This window comes from Hesperophylax consimilis, chromosome 8 (assembly GCF_061612785.1).
Source record: "Hesperophylax consimilis isolate HC1 chromosome 8, BYU_Hcon_1.0, whole genome shotgun sequence".
Classification (NCBI taxonomy): Eukaryota; Metazoa; Arthropoda; class Insecta; order Trichoptera; family Limnephilidae; genus Hesperophylax; species Hesperophylax consimilis.
The window spans coordinates 32,857,871-32,881,535 of record NC_142843.1 but is presented as its reverse complement, the minus strand read 5'-3'; the positions used below and the strand labels follow the sequence as shown (position 1 = coordinate 32,881,535).

Below are 23,665 nucleotides of genomic sequence, written 5' to 3'. Positions count from 1 at the left end.
ATTTTTGCCCCTCGAAACTGGATAAAACATAAAGCACGTGTGGCAATACTGACATTAAAAGTGAGAGATTTTTATTTGTGTGCGATTGTTTTAGAAATTTTCTACCCGTTTCCCTTATTTATCCCAAAAGTATTTATGAGATACTACTAAATTTATTTGCTAATCATTTAACTCGTCGTTTTAACTACCGGCCATTGATTTTCCGTTTGAATCAAGTGTGTTATGGAAGGACAAAACATTTCGAATGACAGCACCTCGACCATTATAATTACCATCTCAATATTTCTTCGTACTTTATGATGTTCGGTTTAGAAATTAGTGAGCACATTCTGAATTCCCCTTATAGCAGCAAACCTCAAAGTGGTACTTATTAAATCGCTGTGGGTGTTTTATATAAATTGCGAAATTTGTCTAATGGTGCTTTCTGTAAAGGGTCACCGATAAATGCTCCTGTATCAGTGACATGAGCACGAATACTAAACGACGTGGAGGAGCAAGTGGTTCAGGGTGCTCTGTTTCTGGAATATCCGGCATCGTGAACGTCTCATCAACAATGTCTGCTGATCTCGCCGCTCTCTTTGAGTGTCCAGTCTGCTTCGACTACGTGCTACCTCCTATTCTGCAATGCCAAAGTGGTCACTTGGTCTGCTCCAGCTGCCGTCCCAAACTCACATGCTGTCCCACGTGCCGCGGACCCCTGGGCAACATCCGGAACCTCGCCATGGAGAAAGTTGCAAGTAACGTTATGTTCCCGTGCAAGCACTCGGCCACGGGATGTACGGTCACCCTGGTGCACACAGAAAAAGCTGACCACGAGGAGGTGTGCGAGTTCCGGCCCTACTCCTGCCCCTGCCCCGGGGCTTCCTGCAAGTGGCAAGGTAGCCTGGATCAGGTCATGCCGCACCTCATGATGTCCCACAAAAGTATCACCACCTTACAAGGAGAAGACATTGTGTTCCTGGCTACGGACATCAACCTGCCCGGCGCCGTGGACTGGGTCATGATGCAGTCTTGTTTTAACCACCACTTCATGTTAGTTCTTGAGAAGCAAGAGAAGTTTGACGGACATCAGCAGTTCTTTGCAATTGTGCAGTTAATAGGATCCAGAAAGCAGGCGGAGAACTTTGCCTACAGATTGGAGTTGAATGGGCACCGACGGAGGCTGACGTGGGAAGCCATGCCTCGCTCAATCCACGAGGGAGTGTCATCGGCCATTATGAACTCGGACTGTCTCGTATTCGACACGTCCCTGGCACAGTTGTTTGCGGACAATGGCAATTTAGGCATCAATGTTACGATCTCCGTGGTTTGAGTGTGTGGGTGGAACTCTGAGGTGGTACTAAAAAACAATTGTTGCCGATCTGATAAAGTTATAATAATAATGAATAGCATAATAATTCATCCAAAGTTTCCATTATGTATCTATAATGAATAATTGTGTAAATATTTTTTGATTTCAATGAAATTTTCAATTGCAAAACAATTTTATTTTATTTCAGGATCCGAAATACAAAATATTTTGCACATTTTATGTACTTTTGATCTCTGTACCAGGACCTTTGTATAATAGGCCACTTACATCACATTTAAAGGAAAATAATTCTTCGAATCCCAAATCGATCCTTTGAAAATTCTCAGGCATTCTAGGTAATTTTTTTTTTAAATTGTCTTTTTGAATCCATAGCGATTTTTTGAAAATTTCAATCTGCGAAACCCAACCATTTTTCGAAGTCATAATAACTGTCAAAATTCTGACAGAGCAAAACTCTGTGTTTTGTCGTGCTACAAATATGGATTCATTGATTACCATGCGGTCAGAGATTGTAAAAATAGTTAAAATATTATAATGTATAGTTTCTTTGAGCATACCTAAATATTTTCATTGTACCGAGAAATGAAGCTATCAGAAATGCAAAATGTGAAAGACAACGGAACTTTCAATGTTGCTATATTAACTCTTGACAGGCCAAGATGCCAAACAAAACGTCTGTAACCAAGTGGGTCTTCCGAAGAACCCATGCATTTTACTGTCTTATGGGCTTTAAAACTATAGAAATTCCAAATATTGTAAATATGGTAACTTATGTATTTGCGCAGAAATACTAAAATGATATGTCAAGTATTTAAGCCAATATAAGGAGGATAATAATTTTGGGTACTACCTACTCCCCCACTTGGCTGCGGGATAGTTAAAAATTAAAAATTGTGTTGAATTTTATAAAAAATAAATGAAGAAAATCGTGAGCCGGAAATTTTTTAAATATCAAAATATCACAAGCTAAAAACATCAGATTTGTGAAATAATTGTTAAAAAAAAAATGTATTTAATTTTTTTTTTGTAACATTTTCGAAATCTTGGCACAAAGGTTTATCCACATGATGTTTTCCAAGTCATTATAAAATATATAGTAATAGTGGCCTATTACTTGGAATAATCCTGACATATGAACTGATGTAAGGCATATATATGTTAGCCTATAATGGAGAAATATATAATTATTACAATAGACACTATTTTTAAATGTCACAAAATGAAAAGACAGGGGACTTCTGGAAATAAACAAGTCTTGATAACCGATATTCATTAATGTACTTCCTACTATGCTTTCTTCTGCACCTATTCACCTTCATCTAACAATTGAAACACTTGCTGGTCCTAATTACCATAATATTATCCACTATTCAGCCGAGTCCTGCTTTACAGATGTGGGTGATATAGTTTTTTGAGGATGTTGTGAAATATTAAGCAGGGTACTCACCAAGAGTGTAGCATGTAACGTATCTGATACTGTATCAATCTGCAAGTGGGTACGGCTCGTCCACGGTAACCGCGTAACCAGCTACGACCTCCCGGATCCGCTTTTAGAGCTCGCAGTGAAACCGCCGTCGGTGGGTCACTGCGAGCACACTGCGCTCCACCCGCGAGCGGCTCGCAGTAGGCTCGCGCCTACGTACTCACTTGATACAGTATCAGATATGTTACATGTTACACGGTTAGGTGAGTACCCTGCTTTATACAGCGCCCTTGAGGTGATTTCTCACGAAAACGGCGCTATATAAATTAGCCAAATATTATTCATAAAAAATGTTGAATTCATAATAATTTTATACAAAATATTTAATACTTCATTTATTTTTTACAAATATGTATGCATCTTTATTTTCGCCATCCTTTGCTATCTAAGATCAATAAAATTCTACATAAGGTTTTAAAAATAATACTTATCAAAGAATTTATCCTTTTGAACAGACAATTCGGCATAATCAATAATTAATAGTTTTCAAGTCATTTGAAAGAATATAAATATAAAATTTTAATAATCTGATAAAAATGTAATCAATTTTAAATTTGATTTAGTGAAGTTTATTATTTATGTACAAGTTATATGAAAGTAGTAAAAGTTTATTGAAATTCGCCCTGTTGATTAGCGCTCAGTGGCTTGATGGGAGAAGGAAGTAAGCAATCGGTGGTCGGGGAATCATTTGCATCCAGGATACTTGTAGAAGCAACTTCATCTTGCAGTTGGATAGGCAGGTTCTGTTTTCGATTGATATTTTCCAAAGATCTCAACGGTTCCGTGGTAATAGCTTGCCAAGGATCTATTGTATTATTCTTCAGTAATCCATCGGGACTAAAGGGGTCCTGCTTTGGTTTAAACACTTCTGTGGGGACAGGAGCATCCTCCGCAGCGCTATTATCGGCACTTAAATCTGATAGATCAATGTCATAGTTGACGTTTGTTAGCCCGTGAAGAAACTGCTCCGAACCATATTCGTCGGGCGTTGCCAATTCGTCCAGAGATTGTGTATCGAAAGAACCAAATCCAAAGATGGGAGACGGAGATAAGAAGTCTCCTGATCCTGCAGTTTTTAAAGTAGTGATTGGTAGATTGTCCAGGGTCACCGCCAAGTTGTGTAAGGAATCTGGTGGTCTTAGAGTCATCAAACCTGAAGTGTGACCAGCAGCAGCTGTGTTGGCAGAAGGGAAGTTAGGAATACTTTCCATCAATGCTGCAGTTTTATCATCACTGCAGGAGTCAAACACGTCCTGAATATTCGTAATTGGAACACTCCTATTTGCTGCTTGAGAAGATTGAATTATGGTCCTTGTTTCATCTGCTGCGATTGGTTCTATCATTTGCTCGGTCGCTTCGGTCAATACTGGTTTCCTGTAAAGATCCAACGGGGTGCGTGCCAATACGTCGGAGATTTTTTTGTAGATTTCATCCTGTAATAATATTGACAACACAAGAATTAGATTTTTTGGTTATGAGTGATATGATGCAGTCAGAGGGAAGTAATTTAAGATATCCAAATGAAGATAGGTTTGTTTTACCTTAAATGTTTCAACATGGTCTGCTAGGTTTTTGGATTCAGTTTCGATGTAGGTAGTTCTTCTATCAAGTTCCTGTAGAGTTTTAATTTGATCCTGAAGATCATGAAGTCCCTCGCAAAGAGACAGTGCTGCCACCTGTTAAACAAATTAAAATACATATTAACAACGGTTAAATTGGTTGGACTACATTCCAGCCTTACATAAACTAACCTCCATCAAACTAAATCAATGAAACTCACCCAAGATCCGCCACTCACAATGGCTGGCAAGCTCATGAAGCCATCAAAATCTTCTTTGGTCATATTTAAGGATTCCGAAGTTAAATTTTCAATGAAAGAAACAGCGCAACACTGAAAATAAAAAAAAAACAAAAATTATTATTCTGTCGGTGCTTTTGTAATTAACAAACAAAATGCCTGCTATTTTCAATAGGATGCCTTCTTGCCAATAATATTTATTTAAAGAAAGACCAATGTTCTTGGTTTACTAATAACCTAACAATATTTAAAAATCTACTACCACTGCAACTTGTGCAAAATGTTGTTTGGGTGGGATCCAGACGCAATTCCAACCTCACCCACAGACCGGTCAAAAATGAATATGTAATATTATTACATATTAAGTTCTGCAAGTCTTTAGATTTTTATTATATCGACTTCTCTTTCGGTGTCAAAAGCCACTTTCAAATGGTGGTTAGCTTATGTTTAATAAAAATTAGGTTAGGTTAGTAAAAAAATTGTACTAACTCCAACAAGAGACAAAATAGAAAAACGATAATGTGAGAAGTAAGTATGTGAATTGTGCAGAGATGAGATGGAATGAGAAGGAAATGGACGGTCTAAGCATAGACGAAACATGGAATCACATAAAAGTGAATCTGCTAGAGAGGTTTGTGGAATAAGTACGCAAGGTAGGAAGAAAGGTGATGCATGGTGGGATGATGAGATTAAAGCACTGGTCTCTTCTGTGCTTCTAGCGAAGAGAAGAATCGAACGAAAGAAGTATATAAGGAATGTAAGAAAAAAAGTAAAGGTTGGAATGAAAGCACGAAAGAAACACCTGGAAGAGGAAGAAGGAATCAAAATGACAAACCATTTCCAAGAAAACATTAAGTTGTTTTGGAAGGAAGTCCAAAGGTCCAGAAAACGGAAGCATGAAAGTGATAAAATCGAAAGATGGAAAAATGTTGACGAATGAGGAAAAAATAAAAGAGAGATGGATGAAGTATTTCGAAGAAGTCTTCGAAAGCGAAGTGAGTGACAGTGATTCCAGTGGCGAATCAGATATGAATGATGATGGAGTGAATGTTACCAAAATTAGCATGGATGAGATAGAAATATCGATTAAATGTATGAAGAATGGTAAGGCTGTCGGTTTCAACAATATTGCTGCTGAATATTTTAAAGGAGGTAGCCGTATAATTCTCACATAGTTGTGCAATCTTTTTAACCAATGTTTAAAGGAGGGATACACGCCTTTAGATTTGAGAAGGGCTGTGATCATGCCATTATACAAAGGTAAAGGCTCACGTATGGAATGTGGGAATCATAGGGCTAAGCCTGCTAAGTTCAGTTGGCAAGCTGTATGGTAGAATTTTGATTGAAAGGGTAAGAAAGGAAACAAAGGATAAAATATGGGATGTGCAAGGTGCTTTTATGAGTGGAAGGGGGTGCATGGAACAGATCTTCTCATTGCGTATGCTCACTGAGAAGTTTCTGGCAAAAAACCAGAAACTTTTATGTGCCTTTGTAGATCTACAAAAAGCATACAACCGAGTCGACAGGAAAAAGCTATGCGTCTAGCTAATTGCATCTCTATATGAGGGAAGCGTTGCATGTGTTAGGGTAAACGGTGGTTTTACGGGGTGGTTTGATATCACAAAAGGTGTTAAACAAGGCTGCGTAATGTCACCGTGGTTATTCAATCTATACATGGATAATTGTATGCAAGAATTGAACGAGGTGGGATTGGGCGGGAATTAGAGTAATCTGAAAGTATGTTGCCTGTTGTATGCTAATGATGAGGTGCTGATTGCTAATAGTATGGATGATCTACAGTCTCTCGTGTCTAGGATGAACGAAGTATGCATGAAGAATGAGTTAATGATGAATCTAAGTAAGTCTAAAGTAATGGTATTTGAAAGAGAGAGTACGAAAACAGTGTGCAATATAGCTGTGAATGAGGAATACTTGGAGCAGGTGGATGAGTTTGTGTATTTAGGAATTAGAGTATGTTTATGAGAGATGGGAAGGCTGACAGAGATATTGAAAGAAGGGTAAATGCAGGTAAATCCATAAATGGAGGACTGAAAGCAGTTGGCGCTATTAAAAAATTGTCCAAAGAAGCGAATTTAGCAGTCCACAATGGAGTTCTGGTACCTACCCTGATGTATGGAAGTGAGGCATGGAACTGGCAAAGAAAGGATGAAAGTAGATTGAATGCTGTTGAAATGAGATCCCTGAGGCGTTTGTGTGGTAAAACCATGTATGATCGTGTGAGGAATGTGGAGATCCCCAAAGAGTGCAAGGCGGATGTAATGAGTAAGATTAAGAAAGGGACACTTAGATGGTTTGGGCATATAGAGCGAATGAGCGAAGAAAGGAGTGTAAGGAGGATATATGATGCGAATGGTAGCAGAAGTCGGGGACGCCCGAGTAAGACATGGCACGACCAAGTGAATCAGATACTTGAGTCGGGCCATGTCAAGAGTCAGAATAATAAAAGAGTATGCATGAGACGATGTATGAATGTGAATGAGGCAAGGAGCGTGTGCCAAGACCGAGTTGTTTGGCGGTCTGTCCTCTCTGCCTACCCCTACGGAACGGCGTGATGGTTAGTTAGTTAGTAAAAAAACTTGCAGAAATTAATAATTCAAATTACATTATCAAATTTGATTAGTTTAAATTTTTTTTTTAAAGTCTTGGAAATAATCTAAAGTCTTAAAAATAATGAGTAATCCAATTTATTAATTCGGATACACTTCACTTTGACTTTTAGACAAATTTAAATAATACAATAAGTGGGGAAACTTGACATAGTGATAACAATTAACAATTTTTTTCAGATAACAATAAGGGCATTGGTAATAAAATTAAAAGCAATTTGATTTTCAATATAAGTACCCATACAGAAGTATTATAAATAGATTGCCTGAAAGCTGCAACAGCACAGTGTGACAATACCTTCGGAATAATAATTACACCGCAGAACTTGTTTATTAATCGACAGTCCCAAAGAACAATGTTGGTTGTGCAAATTTGTAATTTTACAGTAGAGCTGTTTAAATTTTAATTTCTGCATTTTTACTGTTTTTGATAATCTATTTCTCCAATTAAATAAATAGGGGTTAAAGCCAAATATCAAACAACACTATTTTTCTTGATCTCAAAAATAGTAAAAATGCAGAAACAAAACTTTAAACCACTCTATAGCAAAACTACAAATTTGCATATTTTTCTTCGGGATCGTTGAAATAAACAAAAAATATATTAAATAGTTACCAGATTGGTGAAATAATAACCGCCCTCCCCCGTCATGAGTCGCTCGGCCTTGCAGAAGCGTGTGACGTAGTTGATGTTGCTGGTGAGGCGCGGTGGGTTGGCTTTGAGCACCGTGAAGATGAGCGCCGGCAGCAGCTCGTCGGCCGAGGCGGGTCCGCCGCACGCCGCTCCCACCAGCCGCACCACACCCCGGCAGCACTCGACCACGCGCTGCAGTTTGCCGCCGGGGGACAGGATGCTGTCCATTGCTATCAGCTCTGAAATAACCACAACAGAACATTGAAGAAAAATAACAAACCTAACTTAAACTCAAGCCAGGATCTCACCTGGTCTATTCTTTGATCTATGAAATAGATTCACGAGAACAGGCTTTTCTATGGAATAGAAATCCAAAGTTGAATGGACTTGAACTTTCATTCCATAAATTGACCATTCATAGAGTGAGAATGTGCCATCACCGAACCTTATTTTACTAACCTTATTTTAACACAACCTCATATAACACATCTGCCCTGATGATGGACACTGCAATGCTGTCCGAAATGTTGGCTAAAGAAGGAGTTAGCGCAACACGGCATAACACCCCAAAAACAAATCACAAAAATATTTTGCTAGTGTTCGTACAATTGTGAAGAGGTTGAAATAGGTTCAAAGAACTTTGAAAACATTTTATCCACGCATATAGAAAATACTAAAACTGAAATTCCAAATCGTAATCTGGCAAAAAATAAATTCTTCAAACCGTGGATCACTCAGGGTCTATTAAATTCAATAGGAGAAAAAAGTAAGCTTTACAAACAAACAATTAATTTCCCAAACAACGTAGAATTAGATAGTAATTCCAAAAAGTATAAATATAAATTGACGCAACTAATCAAAAATCAGTAAAGATGACTATACCAGACATAACATAATAAGCTCTGAAAACAACCCTAAAATAATCTGGCAAACAATCAACTGTGCAATAGAATACAATAAACAAAAACAGTCAATCAATGAAATTAAAGATGAAAATAATGTAATAATAAATGCCAAAGAAAACCCAAAAAAAAATGTTAATGTTTTCAACTAATTTTTCGCAAAAGTGGGACAAAACCTAGCCAAAAAAATTAATAATTAATACAAAAAGATCAAATAAACAACCAATTATAGAAAATATACAAAATCTAAACTCACTATTCCAATTTAAAATGATCAGCGAAGTAGATATTTTAAACATAATTGAAAATATGAAAGGAGGGTCGTCTCCAGGTTATGACAATATAACAGTAAAATTTTTAAAATCTATTAAAAACCATGAGATAAAACCACTAACTCACCTAATTCGAAAGTCTCAAAAATGGAATATTTCCGTCTAATTATAAGAAAACAATTACTTCACCTATATTTAAAAGTGGAAATACCCAAAATGTAACAAATTATCGACCAATTTCCCTCATTTCAAATATAGGCAAAATATTTGAAAAAATTGTAAAATCTCAACTAATGGAATTTGTTGAAAACAACAAAATACTTCACAAGAACCAATACGGATTCCGAAAAGCGCAAGGCACACAAGATGCAATTGCAAATCTCACATCTCGCATATACGAAAGCCTGGACATGAGCAAAAAATGTGCTGGTATTTTCATAGATCTGAGAAAAGCTTTCGACGGTATATCCCACACAAAACTTATGGAAAAATTAGATAATCTGAACATTAAAAAGAATGTAGCAAATTGGATAAAAAGCTACCTAAATAATCGCCCCCAATATGTCAAAATAAACAATGTATATAGCAATGAAGAAACATCTAATTATGGAATCCCACAAGGTACGGTACTGGGTCCAATATAATTCATCTTATATGTAAACGGGATATTTTCTCAAACACTTCATGGTAATACATATAACCTCTTATGCTGACGATACAGTCATCATTGAAAGTGACAATACATGGGAATTAGTAAAACTAAAAGCAACAGAAGACATAAACACTCTTAAATACTGGTTTGACATAAACTTACTATCTCTAAATAACGAAAAAACTCACATTATACCATTTGCAATAAAATCAAATGACGTTCCACAAAATTTTGACATAATTATACACGACAATTTAAAAAACCATAAAAACTGTACAATAAACTGTTCCACATTGAAAATTTCAAATAAAATTAAATACTTAGGAATAATAATAGACAAAAACCGAAACTGGAATGATCAAATCAACAAAACCGTCAACAAAATAAGAAAATTAATTTATATATTTTTGAAAATTCGAAATTTTCTCTCATAGAAAATTCTAACATCTGTCTACCACGCTTTAGTACAATCAAATCTCCAATACGCTGTAATCAGCTGGGGAGCTGCATACAAACCGAATCTATTCCATGTTGAAATTGTACAACGTCTAATTGTAAAAATAATATTGAAATATTGAAAAATCAAGAGATTATCCAACGTAAAAGTATTAAAATTTAATGATCTTGTCCAAAAAAACATAATAACTCAAATAATAAAAGAAAAACAGAATCACAGCTTTTTAACTGAAAGTCGTATTCGTCAAAAACATATACATATTTCCAACACAAAAATGTAACACCACTTTTGCTCAACATCATTACATATATCTAGGGAAAAAATACTTCAACAGCCTACCCGAAAATATCAGAACAATAGAAAACGATAAAAACCTACTAAAAGCAATTAAAGAGAATTTCAATGTAAAAATACCAAAATGATGAAACTATCTTTTTAATTAATTATAAATTTTAATATTCATAATTACAAACACTAAATATTCTTAATCTTGATGCTCACCACTCGTCTAGACACAAGCGCCAGCTTCTATAGAAGAGGAACATTCAAAAATCAAAAGCAGTGAAAACTAATTGTATGAATTATTTTAGTTAACATTATAGATTATACTCTGTAATACTATTATGCTCTAAATTGATTAATTATTTAATAAATATTTAAATTAACTCAATGGCTGCATGTGACAAAATGATCAAGTTCAGTATATTTCGGGTAGCGCCATGTAAGGAAACCAGCATTAAAGAGGTAGGCTACTTGTGGTAGCGTCACAGTCACGTAGCTTGTAACTATCTCAATGTATGCTATCGGCGCTTGGCATATTTGTCATTATTATTGTGATAAAGTTTTATTTCCGCATTGTGTTATTTGTTAATTATGTTGTAACATGACTCAATGTGTATATTGTGCTCCCTACGGTCAAAGGAAATGTTTAACAAGCAATATCTCAGAACTCACAAGATGGTGTTTCTCCGCAAAAGGGCTCAATTGTGAACATAACTAACCTGATATAGCACCATAGATAAGATCTCGAACTTCAGAATTCCTCTCGTCGATGCGCGAATCTAAGTGATGAGGAGAAACCCAACACAGCTGGCGGATCCTACTCTGAATCTGGGCATCTTTCTTTTCATCATCACAACTGGCTGGGGAGAACAGCACGCTTAAAGCAAATTTAATAATACATATTCATCAAAAACACTATCAACTTTTTCACACAAAAGGAAGCAAGACAAACAGCTATTAATAATTAAGCGCAGACCCATGGAAAAAAATGGGATATTAATTATTTTTGTAGGATTTGTGAAACTGAAAATATTTCACATTTCTAATGAACGCCGTTAGCAAACTTAAAAAAATCATTAGTGATTTAGATTAAGATCCATTAATTTTTTACAAATTTAGAACTGTCTAAAATTTAAACAAAAGAAATACACATTTCAAATATACAATTATTACTAAAATAAAATAATCTTGGTTTATCGCTTGGTTCCTATTTTTAAAATTAAAACTTTATTGAATGTGAAAAAATTTAAAACATTACAAACATGGCTGAGAAAACAAAGTGATAATCAACTTATGAAGACAATGTAAAGACAACTTGAAACTAAATTAAAAAGGTTTAAAAAACTACAGGCCCCCTCAGAACAGGAAACCCTTGTAAGGATTGTGAAAAAAATGATTTAAATTTGAATTTATATTTATATTATTACAAATTTGTCATTGAAACTAATAAAAAAAATTTAAAAAACAAGATTACGCATAAATATTTCAAATCATCACTGACAAGCAAAATTAGTATGTTTGGTAGGTAGGTATTTTATAGCTTGTCTGAATTGTTCAAACAAACAGTTCCAATTTTGAAAAGTTCAAAGCAAATCCGAGTTCTATAGTTTATTACGGAGTTACAGACACAACTGAAAATAGTATTTTTATTTATAAAACAGCTGATATTTTAATGTATTGCAAAAAGAGGTCATAAATAAAAGATCCTTGGGCATGGAGAGGATATTTGTGGTGCAGAAGTTCTGCAATACAGTTCCTGAGTACAGAATTGAGGAGATATTAATATTTATTCATGTTATTTATTATCAACTAAGAGCGGTTTTGATTTGTAAAGATTATATTTATTACCCATGTAAATATGTCATGGAATGTTTTTCAACATAATCTAGTAGGAGTTCTCTGGTTTCAGCATCAACATTTTCGTAGTAATGACTTGTTTCCATACGTTTAGAGAAGTGCTAAAAAAACACATTAAATATTACATTTTTTACAGATTGTGTGATAATTATTATTGGTTAAAATTTATTATAAATTTTGTGAAATTAACAAAACTAACCTGATAAAAATTCTGCGTTAAATCTGACAATTCGTCAACTGTCTTGTTTTGGTACTGTTTGGCGATGGTAGAGAAGAAAATCTGTATGTATTTGCGAGTGTCGCGTTCAATGGTTGGATCTAGCGAGGGGAAACACTCCTGGAAGTCTCGTTTTTGGTTTTCAAAATCGCTGGCGGGGATTATCATCTCCGGCGGGCCCCGCTCCCGAGCTTCTCTATCGCCGGGACCCACATCTGAAAGGAATAATATTCATTCATTTTATATAATTCATTTGTCATACTATATTAATCACTTATCGTGTCAAAATATCATAGAGGGTGTTATAAAAAAGAATGAATTATTAAAGATTGATTTATTAAATTCAATATACTTTTTCTATTATAATTATAAATTATCAGAAGGATGCAGTACTACGACACTAAAGGAACGTGTTGCGGGAGCGGTGACTGGAAGCGAATGTAATGGTGCCTGGATCTGCAACGGCTAAATATAAGTTTCCGAGGTTGGTGGCAGACAGCAAACCGCAGCCGTAGACCGCAGACATAATACTAAATGTTATAATAATAATTATTATCATGTCTTGTATCAAGTCTGCGGTCTGCCGATGCAGTTTACAGTCTGCCGCCGACCTTGGAATCATACCTTAACGGGACAAAAGGCGAGCTAGCTGGTGTTACATAAATTGGTTGCAGTTAGGAACTGCTTAACTGCCACAATACTAATGTGTATTAAGTACGGCATTTGCCTTTAGAATGGCAGCAGGAGAAATAGCTTAAACTGCATTTCAAACAACAAGGAATTTTGGGAGGCCTTAATTCAGTAGTATACATATAAATTTCGGCACAGTGCTATGACTAAGTGCTTGTAATATTGTAACCATGCAAAATGTTGGCTTGGTTTTTCCCTGAAGCGATACACCATTTAAGATGGTGTTGACATAGAAACTACCCAAATTTTGTTAATAAATAAGGAATATGAAAAACAATGTAATCTTCTATGCAAATATCAAGTTTGCAAATAAACAGCACAATTTGATGTTATCTTTTGGATAATAAAGAAATATTATTATTGTTCACAAGCAAAATCATTCAAGAAAGATAAAATAGGAGAAAAATAGAAGCCACGAGTTGGTAGACTGAACTTAGTGATTGCTCAAGAAATCATTAGTCATAATGATTTCTGACATAACACAGCATTCTACACTCCCACAGTGTTTTTCATCAATCTTATTTTCCTTTCTTGTTGTAAAAAAGCGTTTAATTTCAATTTTCAAGTGTGTCAACTTAAACAATCTGCAAGAAACCTTAAACGAGGTGGTCTGACAACATTAAAGCCACAATTGGGAGACAATTAATTTTGAGGCAAACCAAGAAGGCTTATTTCTAGCAATGAACGGATTCAAAATTATCTTAACTTCTGGAAAACCTTTCGTGCACGAGTGACAAGAATTTTTTCTCCCTGACAAAATGTTCATGCACTGCTGGCATTGGAATTTCACCTTAGTTGGAATTTTTTAATATGCGATTTAAACCTGTATGCCATGAGAAAGTACGTTAATTTTTTTAACAGAATCGCTTGCAATTGAAAAATTTTTTTGATTCCATTTTCGATTTCCCTCAAAAAGGGTCTGTTGTTACAAAGGTTAAACATAAATATTACAAAAAACCATCTCAATATGTTATTAGAGAAAAAGTTAAAATATGATTTTTTTATGTGAACACTGCACAAGAGTCCCAACTGCTCCACGCTAATCGCAGCCAGTGATAATGTGGCATTTTCACAAACAGTGAAATTACCTTATCGGGAATGTTGTGAGGCTGAAGGCAATGAAGAAAATAATAATAATTAAATCAAAATCACCTCAAAGGCGCTAGTGAAGATGGTGAGAGGAAGGTTGGGAAGTACCTGGTTATTTATATCTGGTCACCAAACACGGCTCAACACATTCGCTGCAAGGAGCTTTATATTACCATTAAAATTATATATGATTGGTCGGCCCATCGGAGTGCTAGGCCCTGAACCGGTTAAGCAATTTAACCTTTCCTTATCTGTGGTGTGTACTTACTACACATTGCTTCTAATAACTTTAATAACACTATAAATATAATAAATTCTGGGTTCAAATTTCAGGTATTCCTCCGTTATACATTTATGCACTGAATTCAAATATAATATTTTACATAGTTTTCAAATTCAATTAATAATCAGAGATTTTTGTTACAAATTGGAAACAAATACACCAATACAATCAACCGTGTGATACTGCTACGCGAAGAGTGTGCGAAGAAACGACACGCTATTGATGTCCCGCTTTAGTTCGCTACGCGGGAACATGAGAAATCCACACTTCCGCAGTTGTATTTTGATTTAGCCCACCGATACCTACGACCGCACAGCTCTGTGTGTGCCAGCCGCCAGCCGCCAGCCAGTCGGAAGCGGACCGTCATTAGATGTGGACCCCTAGCACGTTTTTTTAACATCTGTTGATGGTTTTTTTATGTTTTCAGCAATTAAATTAAAATTATTATCAATTTTGATATAAAATATAATAAATATTAGCGATTAGCTATGAATATTCATATTTTTCCGATATTAAATCGCTTATTTTGAGATGTGTATTGACTACACAGCACCGGAACGCGTGGATTTTTTTAGCACAGTAAGGGAAAGGTTAAAGCAACAACGAGTATCTATCACTCTGGTATACAATCAAAATATATAAGTAGCTTTCTCCTTAATTAATAAATATGTATGATGGCAATTGTACCTTTGGCATTGGAAGCTTTCCTGAACACATTGAGTTTCAATAACTTGGTCTTCTTGAGGCTATCGGACTGCCGCAGCTTCTTCTCTTCAAACTTGGTGAATCCGGTAACCTGCGGTGGTTTTGGCTGCCGCTCCAGAACCTGGTGTTCTCGCTGCCCGCTGCTGCTGCTGGTCGAACCGCTCGCTTTTTCAGCTGTAAATAATAATAAACAACTTCTTTTTACATCTCGATAGACTTTTGTTTGCGACTAGAAAGCTAATGTGTAAAAAAAGAATTTGTTTAAGCAAAAATGGCAATCTTTTAATCAATTAAATGAGAAAACTAAACGTAAACAGAGTATGTATGTACAATTCACAAATGTATTATACAATTTGAATTGACCAAATTCAATAATAAGTGGGTGAAAATGACAGATTTAATTGAGGTGGAACATTGAAAAAAGTAATAATAATGAACTTCTGTGGTATGGTATAACAGTGTCATACAATAAAACTATAATATTTCAAAACTCTACCCATCTGCCATGATGATGGCCACTGAAAGACTACCTAAAATGTTGGCTCAAAAGGGAGGAGGAAGTGCAACCCAGATCAATAATACTACAAAAGTCAAACAGTTTAATATATGGAACACCAGATTCATTTTGAGGAAAATCAATAATGGAATCAAAAATGAACTCTAAAGTATTTTAAGTGCAAGGGATTCTGTTAAAAAAATTTATGCACTTTTTCATGGCATACAGGTTGAAATGCACAGACATAGGAATTAATAGACGAGAAGATAAAGGCGAGGGGTAAAATCAACTGTTGAAGAACGAAGGGAGTGAAGATGACTGTGATTCGTCAATAAATCAATCTGACAGTAAATAGGCATCTCGCATTATAATATCACCATTTACTTCTTAAAAGTAAAATCTGCTTTGAATGAATAGACATTTTTACATGGGAGCGCAAATTACTCGCCACGTTATGAACAAATTTGCGAAGTCCAAATTCGGCAAAGTAAGGCAGCTTCTATATTCAGAGTCGTAGTTAGTTTCAGAGTATTTAGTTAAGACACTTTTATAAATGTTCATAATTTACTTCCCAGCAACCAACCAGCTTTGTGTTTCGCGTCCAGACGTTTCTCGATGTGATAGTAACAACTAATTCATATTATACGATGTGAATATGCTTAAAATAAAATAAAATAATGCTTATATATGGAATGTAATACGACAATTGGGTTTATTCTCTTTTTTCGCATCTATTTTTACCAGTTTTCATAGTACAAGTAAACATTTTGCCGTGTTATTTCGTAAAATGAACCGATGATGCCTCGACCATAGTTCGCACAAGAATGATGACGTCACGTTTTCAAATATCACTTGAGGCCGTACGCGAGCCCAGCCGGCTCAATGGAACCGGTATGGGGAGTGGGGATAATACGCTTTTAATCACTTAGGGCAGGTCTACCTAATATTCATATGTCTATGTTGAAATGGCCTTTTAAAAAATTGCAGCTAGGGCGAAATTCCAATGCCAGCAGCGCATGAACAATTTGTCAACAGGAAAAAATTCTTGTCACTGGTGCACGAAAGGTTTTCCAGAGGTTAAGGATAAAGTCTGGTTGAATCTTGATTGTATTACAAATAGAATTAAGTTTTCATGGAAAAAGTTCAATTTTAAGTGTTCTTACCTGCCCTTTTTTGACGATGGACTTGCTCTCGGTGGCATTTGGAGCAGTATCCTTGCCACTGAGCATTTCCATAGAAACCACAGCCACTCTTGCACTTCAGATCGCTGTGGTGGATCCTTAGGGAGGGAGTCTTGGTGGCGTACATGATGTATTTGTAAGACCTCTGCAGGTTTGTACCAAACATTTTCAATTAATATTATATCAGGATCGGTGCCCAGAGTTCCGAAACAAAACTTCACACTAACAACAGAGTTGTTAAACAAACATTTCACCCCATTTGTTAATAAGGGTCGGCACTAATTCCCAAACCGAACTGCGATGGCGCTATAATTTAACTTAGAATTATATAGTTCAAATCACTGAAATCTTTCGAACCCCAAACACTTAATTCAGCCCATTTTAACTTGTGAGTAATGAACTCACTGAAATAAATTGAGTTTAACTGACAATTAACATTCATGACAAACACATGAGAAGACTGACAAAGCGCCAAGTTAAAATTGCTGTATTTATACGTTTTCATTATCTGGTTGTGTTTTAAACTGGAGTGGTTTGACTGATAAGGGGAATTTAAAGAATTAATCAGCAGGAAAAACGTCTGATACAAAATTAAGTAACAGCCGAGATAAGATACTCGTGCCAAGTCTTGACATGGCAATCAAAATCAGACAAATAAGTTAATGTTCTCGAGTGTTCTTCAAAAATTAATAGCATTATTTATGCTATATTACTTGATTATAAAGCGTATCATGCTTTGTTGCACCATCTAACACAATATTATGTTTTGACATTCTGAATCATACAAATACTTACGTTTTTTTTAACGAAACATTAGATCGTTCGTATATCACAGTGACGAAAGTAAATTTATAAGGCGACGGTTGAGTGTTTTGTTCATATAAAATATCCAAACTCAAATGACCTATTTATTTAAAACAAAAAATTACAACTTGACAGTGACATTTTATAACAAACGTCAAGTTTGGCAAAAATCCATAGACAAACTCGTTCTAAATGATCATAGATAAAGCCATTGTGCAGTGACACAACATTGCGGTTAGTGACGTTCGAATAAAATGGAATAAAAGTACGGAGTTTTTTTTATATTAAAAAAATGCCTTTAGGGATGGGTAATCAGAACATCCGATAATGAAACATATTGTATATTTACATGTTGGATTTTAAATGCATCTTACTATTTTAAATCTATAATCGAGTTGAAAATAGATAAGATTATTAAGAAAATAAAAAAGACCTAACACTTATTTCCGTTTATTTTCGTATATAACGTACCAAATATTACAATAAGGTAAAATGCATCATTTATTAAAAAATAGGCACATTTGAGTCGTCGACTTGCAAAACCCGCTTTGGAATTTTTCGGAAAACTGCAGATGTCACAAAAAACTGTTTGGAACACTTTGAATATACTTTTTATTTTATTTGATATTATAGAAACAAACTGTAAATTAGTTACAGCTGGGATGAAAAAAATTAAAGGAATTAGATATTTCATGTTGGGTACCTATGATATGTTTCCTGTGTGCTAAATATGAACATAATTATGCATAATTCTTTTGATATTTAGCGAAAAATATTAATAACATATTTATTTTCAATTTGCAAACAATTTTTGATGAATGTATGAGAATTAGCCCAAAACGGGTTTTGCATGTAAGCGACTCATTTCACAAAATACGGGTTGAGTAATAAAATACCGAAATTATTTTGATCATTGTATTCAGATTAATTTTAACAAGTTTATGTATTTTTTAAAGATCTATTGTATTTGCGAAATGTCATGTTTATGCGAACTCCAATGGCACTTTTCTTTACTGGTAAAGAGTGATACCATATTGTATTTGTCGGCGGATTCATTAGCAATAGACTTCCATGTTCTAGCTCCAATTTAACTGCAACAAATAGAAAATAAAAGCAATTTGCATAATTATATTGCAATGGAAAGTGGCAATATCCTACAGCTGCCGAATTCGGCCTCAGGCTTAATACGCAATTTTTTTTACAAACAAAATAACACATGGTTTCATCTGAAGTATTACAACAAATATTATGTCGGGGGAGACGGCAAAATATGCATTTAAATTGAATTTTTTTCTCAATCAAAGTTAAAAATTTCACGTGAGACACCATATTTTTTCTTATTTGAATCGTTTTACGTTGTCATGAGTTATGTTTGAAGGTGGGGAAATTCATATATTACTAAAAATAACTCAATCAAATCACCTACTAACCTATTTCTTGCAAGTTTTTCCATTCCCCGGGCGCAAATAGTTGTTTCTTGTAGTAAATAAGTTGAAATCAAATGTCATTTTTAAATTTTCGCTTATTACGTGAGGGGGAATTCGGCAAATTTACCCCTCAACTCAGTAAAATAAAACGTACGTTTAATAAAAGTAGGGAACATGGTAGAAATACTTATGAGGGGCGTCATTCTCGATCATACTATTGCTACTAATTGTCTTCCCTAACAAGTTTGTGGAGAAAATTGCATGTAAGTAGGTACCTATCCACCATAAATATTGTACATTTATTTATATATGTGGCTATAAATTAATTGCATTTATACGCTCGTTATTTCAAGTCGGCAAAATTAAATAAATAATAATGCGTTGTCATGGAAACAGTAGCCACAACATTGCGAGCAATTGCAAGATTGTTGGATTGTCATTTTCATGCTGGTGAAATTTGAGTTTCAGCGATGGGTTTAGACGTAAATAATATAAAAGATGGAGAATATACAAAAATTATATACACATTGGTAAGAAAAGTAACATAATATCTACCTAACTACCTACCTAACTACCTACGTACTTTGAAAATGTGTTGTTTACGCGAGCCAAGTTTTTAATTTGTGTCCGATCAATTAAAATAAACAAACACTAACCAATCTTATCTGTAGAGGTAGGAATAGTTTGATGGCTAAATAATTTTGTGCTAGATACTAAATAATATATAAATGGTAATTATTCGGAATCACTGGACAAGGATTATATGAAATATTTTTAAATAAAACCTTCTGATTTACCTTAATTACTATAGAAGGAATCTGACTGCATTTGGGATATTTTTAATTTTAAAATATTTTAAAATTAATAATATAGCTGAGCATTTTCGCCAAAGTTTGTATATTGCATTTTGATCATGTTTTACGATTTTGATTGGTTTTTTTGTAGTTACGCATTATAAAATATTGGAGTTACGTATTTTTTAAATGCAAATCCATTATTTCACTTTTCAGTTAAATTCAACTGTCGAACCTGCATACATATTTATTGTGCATATCAATTAGGTATTTCGAACAAATGTTCGAAAGTGTGTTTTTATGTCCCACCTCTACATTCAATCAAAGTCTGATTTCATAATTAGTTTAACGTTTGTAAGATTAAAATTGTGGTGTTTTATCATGCAGATTAAACATTTTCGAGCAGAAGCGCGAGCCGAACGCGAGTGAACCACCATAATTCGTGGTTCTGTTTCGGCTTGAAAAATGTATAAGCAGCATTAAAACGCATTGTTTCAATAAATTTGAACAATTTTTAAAATTTCACAGCTAATTTTCAAGTTCTGTGAAAATCCTATTCAAATTCTGTTATTATCAAATTCAAATTTCGTGAAACAACTTTGGAAAATGTACATTTTTTCCGTAAATTTGGACCAATATTGAAAAAATCACGTTTAATATTTCCGATATAGAATGCATTACTTACATTCCGCGACAATTTTTTTTTTCACGGAATCATATACGGAGTCGAATGAAAGTTGAGGTAATGTAGGTTTTGAACAGTAATATTATAGTATACAGCGGTGAATGGAGGAAGAAGTCGGATACGACCGAGAAAGACATTAGCAATAGGAAGCATTGCGGGGTCCACCAGTAGGTTATAAAATAACTTAAAATTCTATTAATTTGTTAACATTTTTAATTTGAACTTTTAATTTTTATTAGTAGTTGAACTGCCTCAGCAAAAATCTTTTGTATTCAATTTATAATGTGATAAATTGAAGAAGTCCACTGACTTGGTATTATTATTCCCCTCCATTAGAATTATGGTCAATGAGGAGTATACTGTTATGGTAGTTAGTCCCATAATTTCTACACTTAAAAAAAATCACGACTTCTTAGGTATTGCTGGTAGGTGTTGCTGGAAACTAATAAGTTAAATTTAAAAGTAACGGGAATGGAACGCACAAGAATTATGAAAATGCCAAGTTAGATTTAGATCACTCACTTTCTTTTTCCTTTTAATAATTAGTTAACTAATTGACATATTTTTTTAGATAAAGGAAAAATCTTTTACGGAGGCGATTAAAGTATTGAACCACGTGAATGACATCAATCCAAACAGGGCCGGACTATCATTGTTGGGTTATTGTTTCTTCAACCTGCAAGATTATGTGAATTCTGCCAATTGTTACGAACAGCTTACAGAACTTCACCCGGAATATCCCGAATACAAGCTTTACTACGCTCAGTCACTCTATCTGGCGTCCCTATACGAAGAAGCTTACAAAGTCAGCAGCCAAATAACTGAAGCGGGATTCGAAGAAAAGTTGACAAAGCTTCAGGCGGCCATTAAATATGGGGAAGAAGATATCATTGCAGCCAAAAGCTTAGTAGATGCGTGTCCGATCGACGACCCCGACAGAGACATCAATTTTGGTTGCTTGCTCTACAAGGAAGGTAACTTTGAAGACGCGTTGCAGAAGTTTTCCAAGACCCTTCAAGTGATAGGCTTTAACAGCCATCTACACTACAACATAGCATTATGCTATTTCAGATTAAAGGAATACCCGCTGTCGCTGAAACACATAAATATAATAATTGAGAGGGGTATCAGAGATCACCCCGAGCTGGCGGTGGGAATGCAGGGAGATGTGGCGGAAATCAAATCCGTGGGAAACACTCTGACCCTCCACGAGACAGCGCTGACGGAAGCGTTCAACCTGAAGGCGGCCGTGGAATACCAATCGAAGAACATTGACGCGGCGCGTGAAGCGTTGAGTGATATGCCGCCGCGATACGAACACGAGCTCGATGTCGTCACATTGCACAATACTGCCTTGGTCAATATGGACACGCACCCTACAGAAGGATTTGAAAAACTCAACTTTCTCTTGCAACAAAATCCTTTCCCACCGGAGACATTTCAAAACTTAATATTGCTCTATTGCAAATTTCAGTATTATGATTTGGCCGCGGATGTTCTTGCGGAAAACGCGGATTTGACCTACAGCATGTCACCATATTTGTACGAGTTCATAGATGCGTTGATAACGAGCCAGACATCTCCCGAAGAAGCGTTCCAAAAATTCGAGGACATCGGGTCTCGTTTTGCGGAGCAGTTGAGAAAACTGACTAAAACAGTTCAGGAAAGCCGCTCTCAGGGAGACAACGACGAAGTGAAGAGGGCCGTCCTGGAATACGAGGATGCTCTCGAAAAATATATTCCAGTTGTAATGGCTCAGGCTAGAATCTACTGGGACATAGAAAATTACGCTCAAGTTGAAAAAATATTTCGCAAATCTGTCGAGTTTTGTAATGAATCGGATGTGTGGAGACTCAACGTTGCGCATGTACTATTTATGCAAGAAAATAAATACAAGGAAGCGGTGAGTTTCTATGAACCCATAGTCAAGAAACAATACGATAACATACTTTCCATAAGTGCCGTCATACTGGCCAATCTGTGTGTTTCGTATATCATGACGTCGCAGAACGAGGAAGCCGAAGACATCATGAGGAAAATAGAAAAGGAAGAAGAGCAACAGAGTTTTGAGGATCCACAAAAGAAGTTCTTTCATTTGTGCATCGTGAATCTCGTTATCGGGACGCTGTACTGCGCGAAAGGTAATTTCGAATTCGGCATATCTCGCGTTATAAAGTCTCTGGAACCGTTTAACAAGAAGCTGGGCACGGACACGTGGTTCTACGCGAAGCGATGCTTCCTGGCGTTCATTGAGAACATGTCGAAGCATCTAATCTCCGCCAAAGACGTGACCCTGAAGGAGTGCCTGCAGTTCCTGGACGGCTGCGAGATGCACGGCCGCTACGTGCCCACGGTGCTAGGAGGGCTTGGTGCGCTGGGACTACACGAGGAAGATGCCACCACGGAGGCCAAGCACACCGTCACGTACGAGGCCAGACTCCTCAAATACATGCTGCTCAAGATGAACACCATTGACAAGTCAGTCAGCATATTGGAGTTTGAGGACGCTAAATAAAATAAAAATACTTTCATTTTGGTGCCTTATAAATATATATAGTATAGATATCTAATGTCTATTGCTAAATTCATACCTACTTTAGCATTTATTGTTTAAGTTTAATCACATAATTTAACGATTGTTCCAATAAACTTATTATTAAGTTGATATTGTTTGGTTTCCTCCAAGAATCTAGAACTTTAAACAATAGGCAGTAGACCTTTGTCTGTGAATTCATTTGTTAGTTTATTTACACATATAATTGCAATTTGTACATTTGAATGAGGTGAACATTCGATATGAGGGCATTTAACACAGGGCATTTTCTCAGCTACGGAGAAAATTTCATTGTTGAGTTTATTTGCAAGAAGAGTAAGTAAGAATCAACATTAAATTAATATGCGTAGGTATTTATAAATCTGTCTATCTGCTGTCGAGTATAAATTATAATAATATAATGTTAGGTATTAGCTACTCTCGATTTCTATCGACAGTAATAAACTTATTAGGTACTTAGGTTA

At 35.5% G+C, this 23,665-nt stretch overlaps 4 protein-coding genes across 4 annotated transcripts in view; 2 read left to right on the top strand and 2 right to left on the bottom strand.

The window, feature by feature from the left end:
• The first annotated feature begins 71 nt into the window (after positions 1-71).
• On the top strand, positions 72-1,720 carry LOC149421907 (E3 ubiquitin-protein ligase SIAH1-like). Its single transcript, XM_089634599.1, has one exon. The coding sequence runs from the start codon at positions 464-466 to the stop codon at positions 1,310-1,312; it is 849 nt and encodes a 282-aa protein (XP_089490725.1). The 5' UTR covers positions 72-463; the 3' UTR covers positions 1,313-1,720.
• Positions 1,721-3,130: 1,410 nt separating this feature from the next.
• Rabex-5 (Rabaptin-5-associated exchange factor for Rab5) lies at positions 3,131-17,909 on the bottom strand. Its single transcript, XM_089634598.1, has 10 exons — positions 17,733-17,909; positions 16,920-17,082; positions 15,243-15,434; positions 12,476-12,708; positions 12,268-12,377; positions 11,139-11,296; positions 7,837-8,093; positions 4,576-4,686; positions 4,337-4,471; positions 3,131-4,228 (listed from the first exon to the last, which is right to left on the bottom strand). Exons 2-10 carry the CDS (start codon positions 17,062-17,064, stop codon positions 3,404-3,406), a joined length of 2,166 nt encoding a protein of 721 aa, XP_089490724.1. The 5' UTR covers positions 17,065-17,082; positions 17,733-17,909; the 3' UTR covers positions 3,131-3,403.
• A 771-nt stretch (positions 17,910-18,680) lies between these two features.
• The window catches only part of LOC149421903 (DNA oxidative demethylase ALKBH2-like), a 213,445-nt gene continuing 208,460 nt past the window's right edge, over positions 18,681-23,665 (bottom strand). Inside the window, exon 5 of the mRNA XM_089634333.1 lies at positions 18,681-18,832. Coding sequence (XP_089490459.1) covers positions 18,681-18,832 — 152 coding nt within the window. The remainder of the gene's footprint in view (positions 18,833-23,665) is intronic.
• On the top strand, positions 19,570-23,162 carry Ttc30 (tetratricopeptide repeat domain 30). The gene is made up of 2 exons (XM_089634142.1): positions 19,570-19,698; positions 21,219-23,162. Exons 1-2 carry the CDS (start codon positions 19,639-19,641, stop codon positions 23,160-23,162), a joined length of 2,004 nt encoding a protein of 667 aa, XP_089490268.1. The 5' UTR covers positions 19,570-19,638.

What these genes read in the sequence shown, in the direction of transcription:
- LOC149421907 (XM_089634599.1), top strand. Translation starts at nt 464, where the DNA reads ATGAGCACGAATACTAAACGACGTGGAGGAGCAAGTGGTTCAGGGTGC.
- Rabex-5 (XM_089634598.1), bottom strand. Translation starts at nt 17,064, where the DNA reads ATGTACGCCACCAAGACTCCCTCCCTAAGGATCCACCACAGCGATCTG. An exon ending in TAACGCAGAATTTTTATCAG is followed by an intron (nt 12,378 to 12,475) that starts GTTAGTTTTGTT and finishes GTGTTTTTTTAG; the next exon opens with CACTTCTCTAAACGTATGGA. An exon ending in TCCATGACATATTTACATGG is followed by an intron (nt 11,297 to 12,267) that starts GTAATAAATATA and finishes ATTTGCTTTAAG; the next exon opens with CGTGCTGTTCTCCCCAGCCA.
- Ttc30 (XM_089634142.1), top strand. Translation starts at nt 19,639, where the DNA reads ATGGGTTTAGACGTAAATAATATAAAAGATGGAGAATATACAAAAATT. An exon ending in CAAAAATTATATACACATTG is followed by an intron (nt 19,699 to 21,218) that starts GTAAGAAAAGTA and finishes ATATTTTTTTAG; the next exon opens with ATAAAGGAAAAATCTTTTAC.